Source organism: Mustelus asterias, chromosome 4, assembly GCF_964213995.1.
Source record: "Mustelus asterias chromosome 4, sMusAst1.hap1.1, whole genome shotgun sequence".
Lineage (NCBI taxonomy): Eukaryota > Metazoa > Chordata > Chondrichthyes > Carcharhiniformes > Triakidae > Mustelus > Mustelus asterias.
Genome location: NC_135804.1, coordinates 267,178 through 283,040, shown reverse-complemented (window position 1 = coordinate 283,040; position 15,863 = coordinate 267,178). Strand labels below are relative to the sequence as shown.

Genomic DNA, 15,863 nt, shown 5'->3' with positions numbered 1-15,863 from the left:
GCTGCATCACAGTGCCAGGGACCTGGGTTCGATTCCTGGTTAGAGTCACTGTCTGTGTGCAGTCTGCACGTTCTCCCCGTGTCTGCGTGGGTTTCCTCCGGGTGGTCTGGTTTCCTGCCACAGTCTGAAAGACGTGCTGGTTAGGGGGCATTGACCCGAACAGGCGCCGGAGTGTGGCGACTAGAGGAATTTCACAGTAACTTCATTGCAGTGTTAATGTAAGACTTACTTATGACTTATAAATAAACTTTAACTTTATCTTTTCCTGAACTTTGTCACATAGTCCAGGTACCTTGACGCTGTATTTCAGGAGGCAGTCACACCCCTTAGATTAACTATCTTGAATTTGCCCAGTGATTCCTCTTCCGTGTATGTTATCTGATACAACTGTTTTATTTCAATATCTTTCTGTTGTAACTCTGCCAACTTTCCCGAATGAAAAATATCCACCTCATCCTTCGGATTGGAGGCAGGTTGCTAGCGGAGTGCCACAGGGATCAGTGCTTGGTCCTCTGCTCTTTGTGATTTTTATTAATGACTTAGAGGAGGGGGCTGAAGGGTGGATCAGTAAATTTGCTGATGACACCAAGATTGGTGGAGTAGTGGATGAGGTGGAGGGCTGTTGTAGGCTGCAAAGAGACATAGATAGGATGCAAAGCTGGGCTGAAAAACGGCAAATGGAGTTTAACCCTGATAAATGTGAGGTGATTCATTTTGGTAGGACTAATTTAAATGTGGATTACAGGGTCAAAGGTAGGGTTCTGAAGACTGTGGAGGAACAGAGAGATCTTGGGGTCCATATCCACAGATCTCTAAAGGTTGCCACTCAAGTGGATAGAGCTGTGAAGAAGGCCTATAGTGTGTTAGCTTTTATTAACAGGGGGTTGGAGTTTAAGAGCTGTGGGGTTATGCTGCAACTGTACAGGACCTTGGTGAGACCACATTTGGAATATTGTGTGCAGTTCTGGTCACCTCACTATAAGAAGGATGTGGAAGTGCTGGAAAGAGTGCAGAGGAGATTTACCAGGATGCTGCCTGGTTTGGAGGGTAGGTCTTATGAGGAAAGGTTGAGGGAGCTAGGGCTGTTCTCTCTGGAGCGGAGGAGGCTGAGGGGAGACTTAATAGAGGTTTATAAAATGATGAAGGGGATAGATAGAGTGAACGTTCAAAGACTATTTCCTCGGGTGGATGGAGCTATTACAAGGGGGCATAACTATAGGGTTCGTGGTGGGAGATATAGGAAGGATATCAGAGATAGGTTCTTTACGCAGAGAGTGGTTGGGGTGTGGAATGGACTGCCTGCAGTGATAGTGGAGTCAGACACTTTAGGAACATTTAAGCGGTTATTGGATAGGCACGTGGAGCACACCAGGATGATAGGGAGTGGGATAGCTTGATCTTGGTTTCAGATAAAGCTCGGCACAACATCGTGGGCCGAAGGGCCTGTTCTGTGCTGTACTGTTCTATGTTCTATCCTCCACCTGTTCTTGTTCTTTTCCAACCATCTGATCAAAAATCATTTCTGATAAATTGAACTTCAACCTTCTTATCTTCACTCTTTGATATCTCCTCACCTTAACCTGTGACTTTGTTACAACACAATCAGGAAAGTAAGTGGCTGCAGAGATAGTGACCCATTGGTTGAAATTTTTCATAACTCGCTAAATTCTGGGAGGCACCAGAAGATTGGAAAACAGCCAGTATGATGCCCTTGTTCAAAAAGGGAGAAAGATAGAAAGCAGGGAAGTATCGGCCAGTTAGTTTAACATCTGTTATTGGCAAGATGCTGGAGTCAATAATCCAAAAGGAAATAGCTAATCATTTGGGAAAGTTGAATACAGTTGAATTTATTTTTGCTGCAATTGTATAGGGTGTTGAGGCCACATCTGGAGTATTGTGTGCAGTTTTGGTGTCCTTATCTGAGGAGGGATGTCCTTGCTGTAGAGCGAGTACAGCGAAGCTTTACCAGGCCAATTGCTGGGATGGCAGGTTTGTCATATGAGGAGAGACTAAGTCGGTTAGGATTATATTCACTGGAGTTTGGAAGAGTGAGAGGGGATCTCATAGAAACTTATAACATTCTAACAGGGTTGGACAGGGTGGATTCAGAATAAATGTTCCCAATGGTGGGGGAGGATATCATGGCTGATCATCGAATTCAATGTCCTGATTCCCTCTTCCTCCCATATCCCTTGATCCCGTTCCCCCGCCCGGGCCCCCGGCCCTCCTCTTCCCCCTGTCTCAAATTCTAAATAAACCACATCCACTGGTTCTCCTCGATCAACTCTATCAGTTACAACCTCAAAGAATTCCAATAGATTCATCAAGCATGATTTCCCTTCTGTAAATCCACGCTGACTTTGTCTGTATATACCATTGCCTTCCAAATGCTGAGTTATGAAATCCTTGACAATAGACTCTAGCAACTTCCCCAGTACTGACGTTAGGCTCACTGGTCTATAGTTCCCTGTTTTCTCCCTGCCTCCCTTTTTGAATAGCGGGCTTACATTAGCTACCCTCCAACCAGTAGGAATCAGTCCAGAGTCAAAAGAATTTTGGAAAATAAGGACCAATGGATCTACTATTTCCAGCGCCACTTCCTTAAGCACTCTGGGATGAAGATTATCAGACTCTGGAAATTTATCCACCTTCAAGCCCATCAATTTCCCCAAAACCATTTCTCTACTAATGCTGATTTCCTTCAGCTCCTCACTAAAACATGTTTCTCTCAGCACTTCTGGTACATTATTCATGTCTTCCCAGTGTATATTAGGATAATTAAAGTTCCCCATTATAACTTGATTTATTATTGTCACATGTATTAGTATACAATGAAAAGTATTGTTTTTTGCATGCTATACAGACAAAGCATACCATACATAGAGAAGGAAAGGAGAGACTTCAGAATGTAAAGTTTTAGAAGCATAGAACAAGAGTAAAAGATAGAATTAGAAGGTATGCTGGGCACAGTTTGCAAGAAGTCGCCTCGCTTTGGCACCATCTTGAGCAAAGAAAAACTACTCTGAAACAAAGATGCTTAAGGGAAGAATTGAGAAGAGTGTTCAAGTTCATGAAGGGTTTTCATGGAATCACAGCATATTTACCCCACAGAAGGAGGTAATTCGGTCTGTTATGTTATCACTGGCCCTCTGCAAGAGCAAACCACTTAATCCCACCTTCCTATATGTTCCCTGTAGTCCTATTAATTTTAACTCTCTATTGCAAGAGTCAAATCCCTTTTGGAAATCCATGTACACCAAATCAATTGCATTATCATGAATTATGTTATCTTATTAAAAAACCTCAGGCAATTTAGTTAAACATGATTTGTCTTTAACGAATCTGTGCTGACTTTCCTTAATTAATCCACATTTATCCAAGTGACTATTTTTGTCTAAAGGTTTTCCTGTCACTGAGATTAAATTGACTCGTCTATAGTTGCTGGTTTATCCTTACCGTTATTGAACAAGGGTATTGATAAGACTTAGGAGCAAGAATGGGGGAGGCTACTTGGCTTTTTGAGCCAGCTCTGCTATTTGATTAAAATCATTACTGATCAGGTTGTGGTTTCAACACCTTATCCCATAGGAACAGAGGTAATAAAAAAATTACAAGTGCTTCTGCAATTCCACCTGTATTTCCTTTGGTGTCCTCAGATGTACTGAGTGTAACAAACTATCTATTATATGGTGCCTCCTCTTTAACAGTTTTTAGCATAACTACCCTCCTCTTTCACTATCGCTTAGTCAGTTTCTTAATTTTTGGTAAAGTACATGTGGTAAAGTTTGGCAAGATACTCATTTACTATCTCAACTACGCTATGTGAAGGTCGATAATTGGCCACAATCCATCTAATGATCCATCACTCAGTCCAGCCTCCCATCCATTGACTCTGTCTACACTTCCCGCTGCCTTGGCAAAGCAGCCAGCATAAATAAGGACCCCACGCACCGCGGACATTCTCTCTTCCACCTTCTTCCATCGGGGAAAAGATACAAAAGGCTGAGGTCACGTACCAACCAACTCATAGAATCCTACAGTGCAGAAAGAGTCTGCACCATCGAGTCTGCACCAACCACAATCCCACCCAGACCCTATCCACATATCCCTACATCTTTACCCACTAACCGCTCTAACCTATGCATCCTGGGACATTAAGGAGCAATTTAGCATAGCCAATCAACCTAACCCGCACATCTTTGGACTGTGGGAGGAAACCGGAGCACCCGGAGTAAACCCACACAGAGAATCTACAAACTCCACACAGACAGCAACCCAAGCCGGGAATCGAACCCGGGTCCCTAGAGCTGTGAAGCAGCAGTGCTAACCACTGTGCTACCGTGCCGCCCTGCTAACCACTGTGCTACCGTGCCGCCCTGCTAACCACTGTGCTACCGTGCCGCCCTGCTAACCACTGTGCTACCGTGCCGCCCTGCTAACCACTGTGCTGCCGTACCGCCCTGCTAACCACTGTGCTACCGTACCGCCCTGCTAACCACTGTGCTACCGTGCCGCCCTGCTAACCACTGTGCTGCCGTGCCGCCCTGCTAACCACTGTGCTGCCGTACCGCCCTGCTAACCACTGTGCTGCCGTGCCGCCCTGCTAACCACTGTGCTGCCGTGCCGCCCTGCTAACCACTGTGCTACCGTACCGCCCTGCTAACCACTGTGCTGCCGTGCCGCCCTGCTAACCACTGTGCTACCGTACCGCCCTGCTAACCACTGTGCTGCCGTGCCGCCCTGCTAACCACTGTGCTGCCGTGCAGATACCTGGAGGTTCCCCTCCCAGTCACTCACCATCCTGATTTGGAAATATATCTCCGTTCCTTCACTGTCAGCGTTAAAGTCCTGGAACTCCCTCCCTAACAGCACTGTGGATGTACCTACACCGCAGCGGATTCAGGAAGCAGCTCACCATCACCCTGAGGGGTAATTAGGGATGGACAATAAATCCGGACCCAGCCAGTGACACGAACTCACACCTTGTGGAAAGCGCGGTAACGGGACAGGCATCATCGCACTGAGTCTGCGCAGCAGCAGCTCATCCGGGCCATTGGGGCGCTGTCCCCGGGTGGTGATGATGTAATGGCGCTGTCCTCGGGTGCGTGCACGTTGTGATGATGTAATGGCGCTGTCTCCGGGTGCGTGCACGTTGTGATGATGTAATGGCGCTGTCCCCGGGTGTGCGCACGCTGCGATGATGTAATGGCGCTGTCCTCGGGTGCGTGTACGATTTGATGATGTAATGGCGCTGTCCCCGGGTGTCCGCACGTTGCGATGATGTAATGGCGCTGTCCCCGGGTGCGCGCACGCTGCGATGATGTAATGGCGCTGTCCCCAGCTCGCCCAGCCATGGAGCGGAGAGCGGCCCCGAGAGCCTGCGCTTCGGGCCCGGGCCCGGGTCCGGGTCCGGCAGCCTGCGCTCCCGGCTCCAGCTCCGGCCCCGGGCGGCCCCGCAGTCTCTTGGACCTACCCCCCGAGCTGCTGGTGGAAATCTTCAGCTTCCTCCCCGGGGTGAGCCTGCCCAGCCTCGCCGCCGCCTGCAAGAAATTCCATCAAATCCTCAACACCGACACCATCTGGAGGAGGCGCTGCCGCGTCGGTGAGGCCCGGGGGGAGGGAGAGGGCCGGGGGGGCGGAGGAGGAGGGCCGGGGGGAGGGGAGAGGCGTTGGGGGAGAGGCGGGGGGGGGGTGTTGGGGAAGTGGAGAGGGGGGGGGTGTTGGGGGAGAGGCGGGGGGGGGTGTTGGGGGAGAGGCGGGGGGGGGGTGTTGGGGGAGAGGCGGGGGGGGGGTGTTGGGGGAGAGGCGGGGGGGGTGTTGAGGGAAAGGCGGGGGGGTGTTGGGGGAGAGGCGGGGGGGGTGTTGGGGAAGTGGAGAGGCGGGGGGTGTTGGGGGAGAGGCGGGGGGGGGGTGTTGGGGGAGAGGCGGGGGGGGGGGGTGTTGGGGGAGAGGCGGGGGGGGTGTTGGGGGAGAGGCGGGGGGGGTGTTGGGGAAGTGGAGAGGCGGGGGGTGTTGGGGGAGAGGCGGGGGGGGGGGTGTTGGGGGAGAGGCGGGGGGGGGGGTGTTGGGGGAGAGGCGGGGGGGGGTGTTGGGGGAGAGGCGGGGGGGGGGTGTTGGGGGAGAGGGGGGGGTGTTGGGGGAGAGGCGGGGGGGGGGTGTTGGGGGAGAGGCGGGGGGGGGGTGTTGGGGGAGAGGCGGGGGGGGGGGTGTTGGGGGAGAGGCGGGGGGGGGTGTTGGGGGAGAGGCGGGGGGGGGTGTTGGGGGAGAGGCGGGGGGGGTGTTGGGGGAGAGGCGGGGGGGGTGTTGGGGGAGAGGCGGGGGGGGGGGTGTTGGGGGAGAGGCGGGGGGGGGTGTTGGGGGAGAGGCGGGGGGGGGGTGTTGGGGGAGAGGCGGGGGGGGGTGTTGGGGAAGAGGCGGGGGGGGTGTTGGGGGAGAGGCGGGGGGGTGTTGGGGGAGAGGCGGGGGGGGGGTGTTGGGGGGGGGTGTTGGGGGAGAGGCGGGGGGGGGTGTTGGGGGAGAGGCGGGGGGGGGTGTTGGGGGAGAGGCGGGGGGGGGGTGTTGGGGGAGAGGCGGGGGGGGGTGTTGGGGGAGAGGCGGGGGGGGGGTGTTGGGGGAGAGGCGGGGGGGGGTGTTGGGGGAGAGGCGGGGGGGGGGTGTTGGGGGAGAGGCGGGAGTTCGGGGCTGCTGCTCTGGGTGAGGCTCCCACTGGGTGTCCGCAGCTTCCCCAGTCTCAGTGTCTCTCCCCCTGGGCTCTGACAGCAGTCACTATGTTGCCGACATTGCTTTATCCATTAGGTATCACTGACTGTTAGCCATCCCTCATTGCCCTTGGGAAGGTGCTGGGGAGCTCCGGAGAATGTGGAGAGAGTTGATCTGTCTCTGCATCCTGACTATGAGGCAACACTGTGAGAATGTCCGGGGTGCGTGGGCTCCTTAATTATTCTGGCTGCTTTGCCGAGGCAGCGGGAAGTGTAGACGGAGTCAATGGATGGGAGGCTGGTTTGCGTGATGGACTGGGCTACATTCATGACCTTTTGTAGTTTCTTGCGGTCTTGGGCAGAGCAGGAACCATACCAAGCTGTATTATTCATGATGTGGAGATGCTGGCGTTGGACTGGGGTGGGCACAGTAAGAAGTCTCACAACACCAGGTTAAAGTCCAACAGGTGAGTGAAGAGGTGGGTTCAGAAACATGGCATATATAGACAGAGACACAATTGCAAGGTAATGGTTGGAATGCGAGTCTTTGCAGGTGCAGACAATGCGAGAGGAGAGAGACACCACAGCGAAAAACCGCTCCGACCTCCTCAGAAGACAAACACGGGACACGGCGGACAGAGTACCCTTCGTCGTCCAGTAGCATTGAAGGTCCTGTGCATGAAGACGTTGGCATGTTGAGGTGCGAATTTCGAATAAGGTTCGAACAAGACTTCACCGCACAGGTCCTTCAACTGATGTTGTACACTAGATACATTGATGACATTTTCTTCCTTTGGACTCATGGTGAACAATCACTGAAACAACTCTATGATGACATCAACAAGTTCCATCCCACCATCAGACTCACCATGGACTACTCTCCGGAATCGGTTGCATTCTTGGACACACGCATCTCCATTAAGGACGGTCACCTCAGCACCTCACTGTACCGCAAGCCCACGGATAACCTCACGATGCTCCACTTCTCCAGCTTCCACCCTAAACACGTTAAAGAAGTATACGGACAAGCCCTCCGAATACACAGAATCTGCTCGGATGAGGAGGATCGCAACAGACACCTCCAGACGCTGAAAGATGCCCTCATAAGAACAGGATATGGCGCTCGACTCATCGATCAACAGTTCCGACGCGCCACAGCGAAAAACCGCACCGACCTCCTCAGAAGACAAACACGGGACACGGTGGACAGAGTACCCTTCGTCGTCCAGTACTTCCCCGGAGCGGAGAAGCTACGGCATCTCCTCCGGAGCCTTCAACATGTCATTGATAAAGACGAACATCTCGCCAAGGCCATCCCCACACCCCCACTTCTTGCCTTCAAACAACCGCACAACCTCAAACAGACCATTGTCTGCAGCAAACTACCCAGCCTTCAGGAGAACAGTGACCACGACACCACACAACCCTGCTACAGCAACCTCTGCAAGACGTGCCGGATCATCGACACGGATGCCATCCTCTCACGTGAGAACACCATCTACCAGGTACACGGTACCTACTCTTGCAACTCGGCCAACGTTGTCTACCTGATACGCTGCAGGAAAGGATGTCCCGAGGCATGGTACATTGGGGAAACCATGCAGACGCTACGACAACGGATGAATGAACACCACTCGACAATCACCAGGCAAGACTGTTCTCTTCCTGAGGGGGAGCACTTCAGCGGTCACGGGCATTCAGCCTCTGATCTTCGGGTAAGCGTTCTCCAAGGCGGCCTTCATGACACACAGTGCAGAGTCACTGAGCAGAAACTGATAGCCAAGTTCCGCACACATGAGGACGGCCTAAACCAGGATCTTGGGTTTATGTCACGTTATCAGTAACCCCCACAGCTTGCCTCCTGGACTTGCAGAATCTCACTGGCTGTCCTGTCTGGAGACAATACACATCTCTTTAACCTGTGCTTAATGCTCCCTCCACTCACATTGTCTGTATCTTTAAGACCTGGTTGGCTGTAGAGATTCACATTCTAATCCGTGTTCTGTAACTTGATTTTGTGTCTCTGTGCCCTGTTTGAGAGCAGATTTCCGCTCCATCTGACGAAGGAGCAGCGCTCCGAAAGTTAATGGCATTTGCTACCAAATAAACCTGTTGGACTTTAACCTGGTGTTGTTAAAACTCTTACTGTTTGAACCCAGGTCCCCAGATCATTAACCTGAGTTTGTGGATTACTCCAGAAACCGCTGCCTCTCCCAACACTGTATTGTGCCGTATTATATTTTTATCCATAATTTCAAATCATGGTTCCATGGCTTCTGACGTACATAATTACATTTTCGAATTAACTGGCAAGTTATATTCGGATACTTTAGTGCATGATTGTGTTCTCAGTACTGCAACAAAGCCAGGTTCTGTGTCTGAACTGTTACCATTTCTGACATTTACTGGAAGCTGCTGACATCTGGACACTGCGTGAGGATAGGATTGGAGTCTACTGTGCTACACCCCAATGTTGACTATCCTCATTCTCTTGAACTCATTTTGGAGGGTAGCTATTTCCTTCCCACTCCCCACAAATCCACTGTGGAGGAACAGAACTGTAAAGCAATCAGTCAACAACAACTGGCTTTATCATTTCTTTCGTCAATTTTGGCATCTCTTCTGAGTAAAAGGCATTTTTTTCTGTAGAATATGGAGTTTCGGAAAATCTGCGGCGTTTGGAGATGGTTGGGGTCGCGTGCCGTGACTTGTACATCAAACGTGAGTAGCAATAGTTCCACTTAATTATTGATTTCTTATGACTTTGGGGCTGCTTGTTTCACTTATTGATTTGTTCCAAGAGGCAGCTGCTCCGGATTAGTGGAGGGTTTGGGGCAGGAGCTGCTCTGGATTTTGGGGGGAGGGGAGGGGAGACAGTGGGGGTGGGGAGAGGGGGCTGACTGTCGCCCTCTGGTGACAGTCTTCCAGGACTGGTTGCTCATTTAACTTGGGCAGAGTGAGTCAGCAGAAAGGATTTTAGGGAGTTGTGGTTTTGTGATGAGTCGCTCACAGTGCATTGAAGTGAAAGCTGAGGGTAGATGTCTCATTTTCATTGGTTGGCCATTGAGGCACTGGGGCAAGAGGGAATATCCCAGCTATAGCTCCTATTTGCCCAGAGTTCGCGACATGTGGTTAACAGTGAGACGGAGTGTCTTGGGCTACAAAAATATATAGACTGAATGGTCAAATGGGCAGATAAGTGGCAGATGGAATTTAACCCTGAAAAGTGTGAGGTGATGCACTTTGGAAGGAGTAATTTGACAAAAGTATTCAATGAATGGTAGGACACAAGGAAGTTCTGTGGAACAAAAGGACCTTGGCATGTTTGTCCACAGATCTCTGAAAGCAGAAGGGCATATTAGTAGGGTGGTGAAAAAGGCATGTGGGACTCTTGCCTTTATCAATCGAGACATAGATTACAAAAGCAGGAAAGTCATGTTGGAGTTGTATAGAACTTTGGTGAGGCTACAGCTGGAGCACTGTGTGCAGTTCTGGTCACCATGTTATCGGAAGGATGTGATTGCTTTGGAGGGGGTGCAGAGGAGATTCACCAGGATGCTGCCTGGGATGGAATGTTTAAGTTATGAAGAGAGATTGAGTAGGGCTTGGGTTGTTTTAATTGGAGCAGAGAAGACTGAGGTGTACAAAATGATGAGAGACATGGACAGAGTGGATAAGGAGCAGCTGTTCCCCTTAGTTGAAGGGTCAGTCACAAGGAGGCAGGAGGTTTGGGGGGAAATGTGAGGAAAAACATTTTTACCCAGAGGGTGGTGACAGTCTGGAGTGCGCTGCCTGGGAGTGTGGTGGGGGCGGGTTGTCTCACATCCTTTAAAAGTATCTGGATGAGCGCTTTGCCCAGAGCCCTGAATGTTATGATGTGCTAAGTGCTGGCAGATGGTATTAGGTGGGAGTTCAGGTGTTTCTAATGTGTCAGTGCAGACACAATGGGCCGAACAGCCTCTTCTGCACTGTATGATTCAGTCTCAATCCCACAGAGTCTGATGGTTGACTGGAGCACAGCAAAACATGGTGAAATGATACTGGATAGAAACAGGTAAAGTCTTATCAAGGATCAGTAAGAACCAGAATGAAGCATTGAATGATCAGGCACTCAGAGAGAAGACACTACAGCTGTTGTGAAAACAGACAAATAAAATCTATTGCATTAGGAGACTTTTTTCTGAGATTATTATTGACATATAATTACTGTAGTGTCACAAGAGCTTTACTCTATCCTGTTTTGGGAGTGTTTGATGGGGATGGTGTAGAGTCAGAGGTTTACAGCATGGCAACAGGCCCTTCAGACCAACTTGTCCATTTCATCCAGTTTTTACCATTAAGCTAGTCCCAATTGCCTGTGTTTGGCCCATATTCCTCTATACCCATCTTACTCATGTAACTGTCTAAATGCTTTTAAAAGACAAAATTGTACCCGCCTCTACTACTACCTCTGGCAGCTTGTTCCAGACACTCATCACCCTATGTGTGAAAAAATTGCTCCTCTGGACACTTTTGTATCTCTCCCCTCTCACCTTAAACCTATGCCCTCTAGTTTTAGACTCCCCTACCTTTGGGAAAAGATATTGACTATCTAGCTGATCTGTGCCCCTCATTATTTTATAGACCTCTATAAGATCACCCCTCAGCCTCCTACGCTCCAGGGTAAAAAGTCCCAGCCCAGCCTCTTCTTTATAACTAAAACCATCAAATCTCGGTAGCATCCTAGTAAATGTTTTTTGCCCTCTTTCTAGTTTAATAATATCCTTTTGATAATAGGGTGACCAGAACTGTACACAGTACTCCAAGTGTGGCCTTACCGATGTCTTGTACAACTTCAACAAGACATCCCAACTCCTGTATTCAATGTTCTGATGGAGAGAAATTTGTTGAGTGTATTCAGGAGGAATTTCTCATTCAGTATGTGGATGGCCTGACTAGAGAGGGGGCAAAACTTGACCTCTTGGGAAATGAGGGAGGACAGGTGACAGAAGTGTTGGTGAGGGATCACTTTGGGACCAGTGACCATAATTCTATTGGTTTTAAGATAGCTATGGAGAATGATAGGTCTGGCCCAAAAGTTAAAATTCTAAATTGGGGCAAGGCCAATTTTGATGATATCAGGTAGGAACTTTCAAAAGTGAATTGGGGGAATCTGTGGGAAGGCAAAGGGACGTCTGGTAAGTGGCAGGGGGCTTTCAAAAGTGTTAACCAGGGTTCAGAGTAAACACATTCCTCTTAGAGTGAAGGGCAAGGCTGGCAGAAGTAGGGAACCCTGGATGACTCGGGATATTGAGGCCCTGGTCAAGAAGAAGAAAGAGGCACATGACATGCATAGGCAGCTGGGATCAAGTGAATCTCTTGAAGAGTATAGAGGGTGTAGGAGTAGAGTTAAGAGCGAAATCAGGAGGGCAAAAAGGGGACACGAGATTGTTTTGGCAGATAAGGCAAAGGAGAATCCAAAGAGCTTCTACAAATACATAAAGGGCAAAAGAGTAACTAGGGAGAGAGTAGGGCCTCTTAAGGATCAACAAGGTCATCTATGTGCAGATCCACAAGAGATGGGTGAGATCCTAAATTAATATTTCTCATCAGTATTTACTATTGAGAAAAACATGGATGTTAGGGAACTTGGGGAAATAAATAATGATGTCTTGAGGAGTGAACATATAACAGAGGAGGAGGTGCTGGAAGTCTTAAAGCGCATCAAGGTAGATAAATTCCCGGGACGTGATGAAATGTATCCCAGGACATTGTGGGAGGCTAGGGAGGAAATTGCGGGTCCCCTAGCAGAGATATTTGAATCATCGATAGTCACAGGTGAGGTGCCTGAAGATTGGAGAGTGGCAAATGTTGTGCCTTTGTTTAAAAAGGGCTGCAGGGAAAAGCCTGGGAACTACAGGCCAGTGAGCCTCACACATCTGTGGTGGGTAAGTTGTTGGAAGGTATTTTGAGAGACAGGATCTACAGGCATTTAGAGATGCAAGGACTGATTAGGGACAGTGAGCATGGCTTTGTGAGTGGAAAATCATGTCTCACAAATTTAATTGAGTTTTTTGAAGGGGTAACCAAGAAGGTAGATGAGGGCAGTGCAGTTGATGTTGTCTACATGGACTTTAGCAAGGCCTTTGACAAGGTACCGCGTGGTAGGTTGTTGCATAAGGTTAAATCTCTCGGGATCCAGGGTGAGGTAGCTAAATGGATACAAAATTGGCTTCTGTCGGGTGGTTGTGGAGGGTTGTTTTTCAAACTGGAGGCTTGTGACCAGCGGTGTGCCTCAGGGATCAGTGCTGGGTCCACTGTTATTTGTCATTTATATTAATGATTTGGATGAGAATATAGGAGGCATGGTTAGTAAGTTTGCAGATGACACAAGATTGGTGGCATAGTGGACAGTGAAGAAGGTTATCTCCGATCTTGATCAATTGGGCCAGTGGGCTGACAAATGGCAGATGGAGTATAATTGAAACAAATGCAAGGTGATGCATTTTGGTAGATTGAACCAGGGCAGGACTTACTCAGTAAATGTTAGGGCGTTGGGGAGAGTTACAGAACAAAGCGATCTAAGGGTACATGTTCATAGCTCCTTGAAAGTGGAGTCATAGGTGGACAGAGTGGTCAAGAAGGCTTTCGGCATGCTTGGTTTCATTGGTCAGAACATTGAATACAGGAGTTTGGATATCTTGTTGAAGTTATACAAGACATTGGTAAGGCCACACTTGGAATACTGTGTGCAGTTCTGGTCACCCTATTATAGAAAGAATATTATTAAACTGGAAAGAGTGCAGAAAAGATTTACTGGGATGCTACCAGGACTTGATGGTTTGAGTTATAAGGAGAGGCTGGATAGACTAGGACTTTTTTCTCTGGAGCGTAGGAGGCTGAGGGGTGATCTTATAGAGGTCTATAAAATAATGAGGGGCACAGATGAGCTAGATAGTCAATATCTTTTCCCAAAGGTAGGGGTGTCTGAAACTAGAGGGTTTAAGATGAGAGGGGAGAGATGCAAAAGTGACCAGAGGGGCAATTTTTTCTCACACAGGGTGGAGTGTGTCTGGAATAAACTGCCAGAGGTAGTAGTAGAGGCGGGTACAATTTTGTCTTTTAAAAAGCATTTTGATAGTTACATGGATAATCTGGTATAAAGGGATATGGGCCAAATGCGGGCAATTGGGATCAGCTTAGGGGTTTAAAAAAAAAAGGCGGCATGGACAAGTTGGGCTGAAGGGCCTGTTTCCATGCTATAAACCTCTAGGACTCTAAGACACTTGCCTTGCTGTCTGGTTTAAATTTTTAAAAATGCTTGGCAGTTAACTGTCAGGCACCATCAACTGGTGCATTCTCCATGGCAATGCCTCTACTAATCTGGATCCACTTGCCAACCAATCAGCGCACTCTTAGGTTTGTAACGTTGCGATTGTCCTGATGAGTACAAGATGAAAAGCTTTGACAAGTCTTTTTTTTCGTATTACACGAGTTCTGTGCTACCAAACGACCAAGTGTCTTGTGTTTGTATTGTTTCGCTGTACACTGGCAAAGATGTGAATAGTGCAACTGGACCATCCAGAGTGAGGGAAATTTACCTCAACATTTCGAGTTGAATTTGTCAGGTTCTATGATGATTGGAATTGTTTTGAATTTGAGGATTGTCAGATTGAACGGAGCTCTGGGAGAACTGTTCGGAACGATCTCCAATCCTGGTCTCACCTGTTTGTTTAGGTATTAATCCTCGAGTCAAATCAGGAAGGTTTGTGAAGTTGCTTCCTGACTGCGAGAACAAGGAGCGGGATGTGTACACACGCTGTATGTATGATTCGGGTTTGATTTCATATCTGAAACATTGCATGATACAAATGAAGCGTTTGTCTCCTCTTTCTGCTCCCATTGCTGCTCTGATTGTAGGAGGTTTGTGTTCAAGGCACTTGGAGATGGAGAGGAATATGTAGTGAGATTCTTCTACCTTGTAGAAAGTGTTGGCATGGTGACCTCAAAGGACAGTGGTTTGGGTGTCTTGGTGATGATTGACTATTGCAGTTGATTTATTTTTGTGTCCTTCCGCCCCCCCCCCCCCCCCCCGGCTGAAATTGCCTTTCTATGAAGGTGTTCCTTTTCCTGAGCCCTGCACATACCTCATTTAGTTGGCCATTCTTCATGCCAGCTCAAGCAGAGTCCCAGGACATTGTTTGACTCCATTTGGGGAGGCAAACCTGGCACTTTTCTCAACAGCTACACAAAGGCCCGCTGGATATTGGAAAGGTGGGGTAGAGGCTAGGGGATCATTTCCATCTCCTCCCAGAGGGGAAAGAGCTGAGGCAGTTTGTAGTGACCCAACCATTACTCCAACTAAGAGCTGTAAGCTTGACTGCACATGGTCTTGGTATGTGTGTTGGGGAGAAATAAGATTCAGTTCCGTCCTTGACTTTGCATATCCTTTGCTGGATCTGTAACGTGAACTCTTAATGCTAATTTTCCGGCTGTCTAGTGCCCATGCCTGCCCCCCGGGTCCGCACTGCTCTTCTTTCCTGCCCCTCAACTCCTTCTAGTGCAGCACTGTTATCCTCAGGCTTTTTCTCAGCCTGTGAAACACTGATGCTGGTTATCCCACTCGGTAAATGGTGCCACTGAGCTGAAACTGCAGGCGGTTACAATGCTAGCAGGGTGAGGTGGAAATTGGCAGGGAACTTGCTCAAAATGAGCAAGGTGGGGGTGTGGATCGAGGGGTGAAGAGGCTAACAAGTGCAGGTTGAATGTTGTGCTGTCCCAGACGTTCACAGGCTTCACTAGAACCTTTCCCAGAGGCTGCTTGTATCTCGTTTTGCGGCGAATCTGGAGTTGTCGGCTGTACAATATCACAGCTGATGGCTTACGCTAAAGGTTTTGACTGTGGATCGTGGTTTTGTGGCTCTATAAAGATCAGGTGCAGCAATTTCTGCCTGTCCTACCTTTTAATTTCTTGTATGATTGGGAACATTGATCTGTTGCTTGTTGTATTGCTGTTGTAGAGTAGAACAGTTTGTGAAACATTACCTTACAATCTGATGGTTTAAGTTTCATCTTTACTGTGGTAACTGTTGAAGACAAAACTCCCATGTACACTAACACTCAAGCAGAGAGGGCTCGTTGGCTCGGATATGTTTGCAGGATGGAAGATAGACGCAGTTTCTGTAT

General features: G+C 48.9%; 1 protein-coding gene across 4 annotated transcripts in view; it reads left to right on the top strand.

Moving 5' to 3' along the window:
- The first annotated feature begins 5,298 nt into the window (after positions 1–5,298).
- Positions 5,299–15,863, top strand: part of fbxo31 (F-box protein 31) — a 42,718-nt gene continuing 32,153 nt past the window's right edge. For 2 of the 4 annotated variants that reach the window (XM_078210488.1, XM_078210486.1), the window contains exons 1-3: positions 5,299–5,602; positions 9,348–9,419; positions 14,415–14,498. In XM_078210488.1, coding sequence (XP_078066614.1) covers positions 5,326–5,602; positions 9,348–9,419; positions 14,415–14,498 — 433 coding nt within the window. In that variant the 5' untranslated portion in view covers positions 5,299–5,325. The remainder of the gene's footprint in view (positions 5,603–9,347; positions 9,420–14,414; positions 14,499–15,863) is intronic. The other 2 variants (XM_078210487.1, XM_078210489.1) reach the window with 2 other exon arrangements.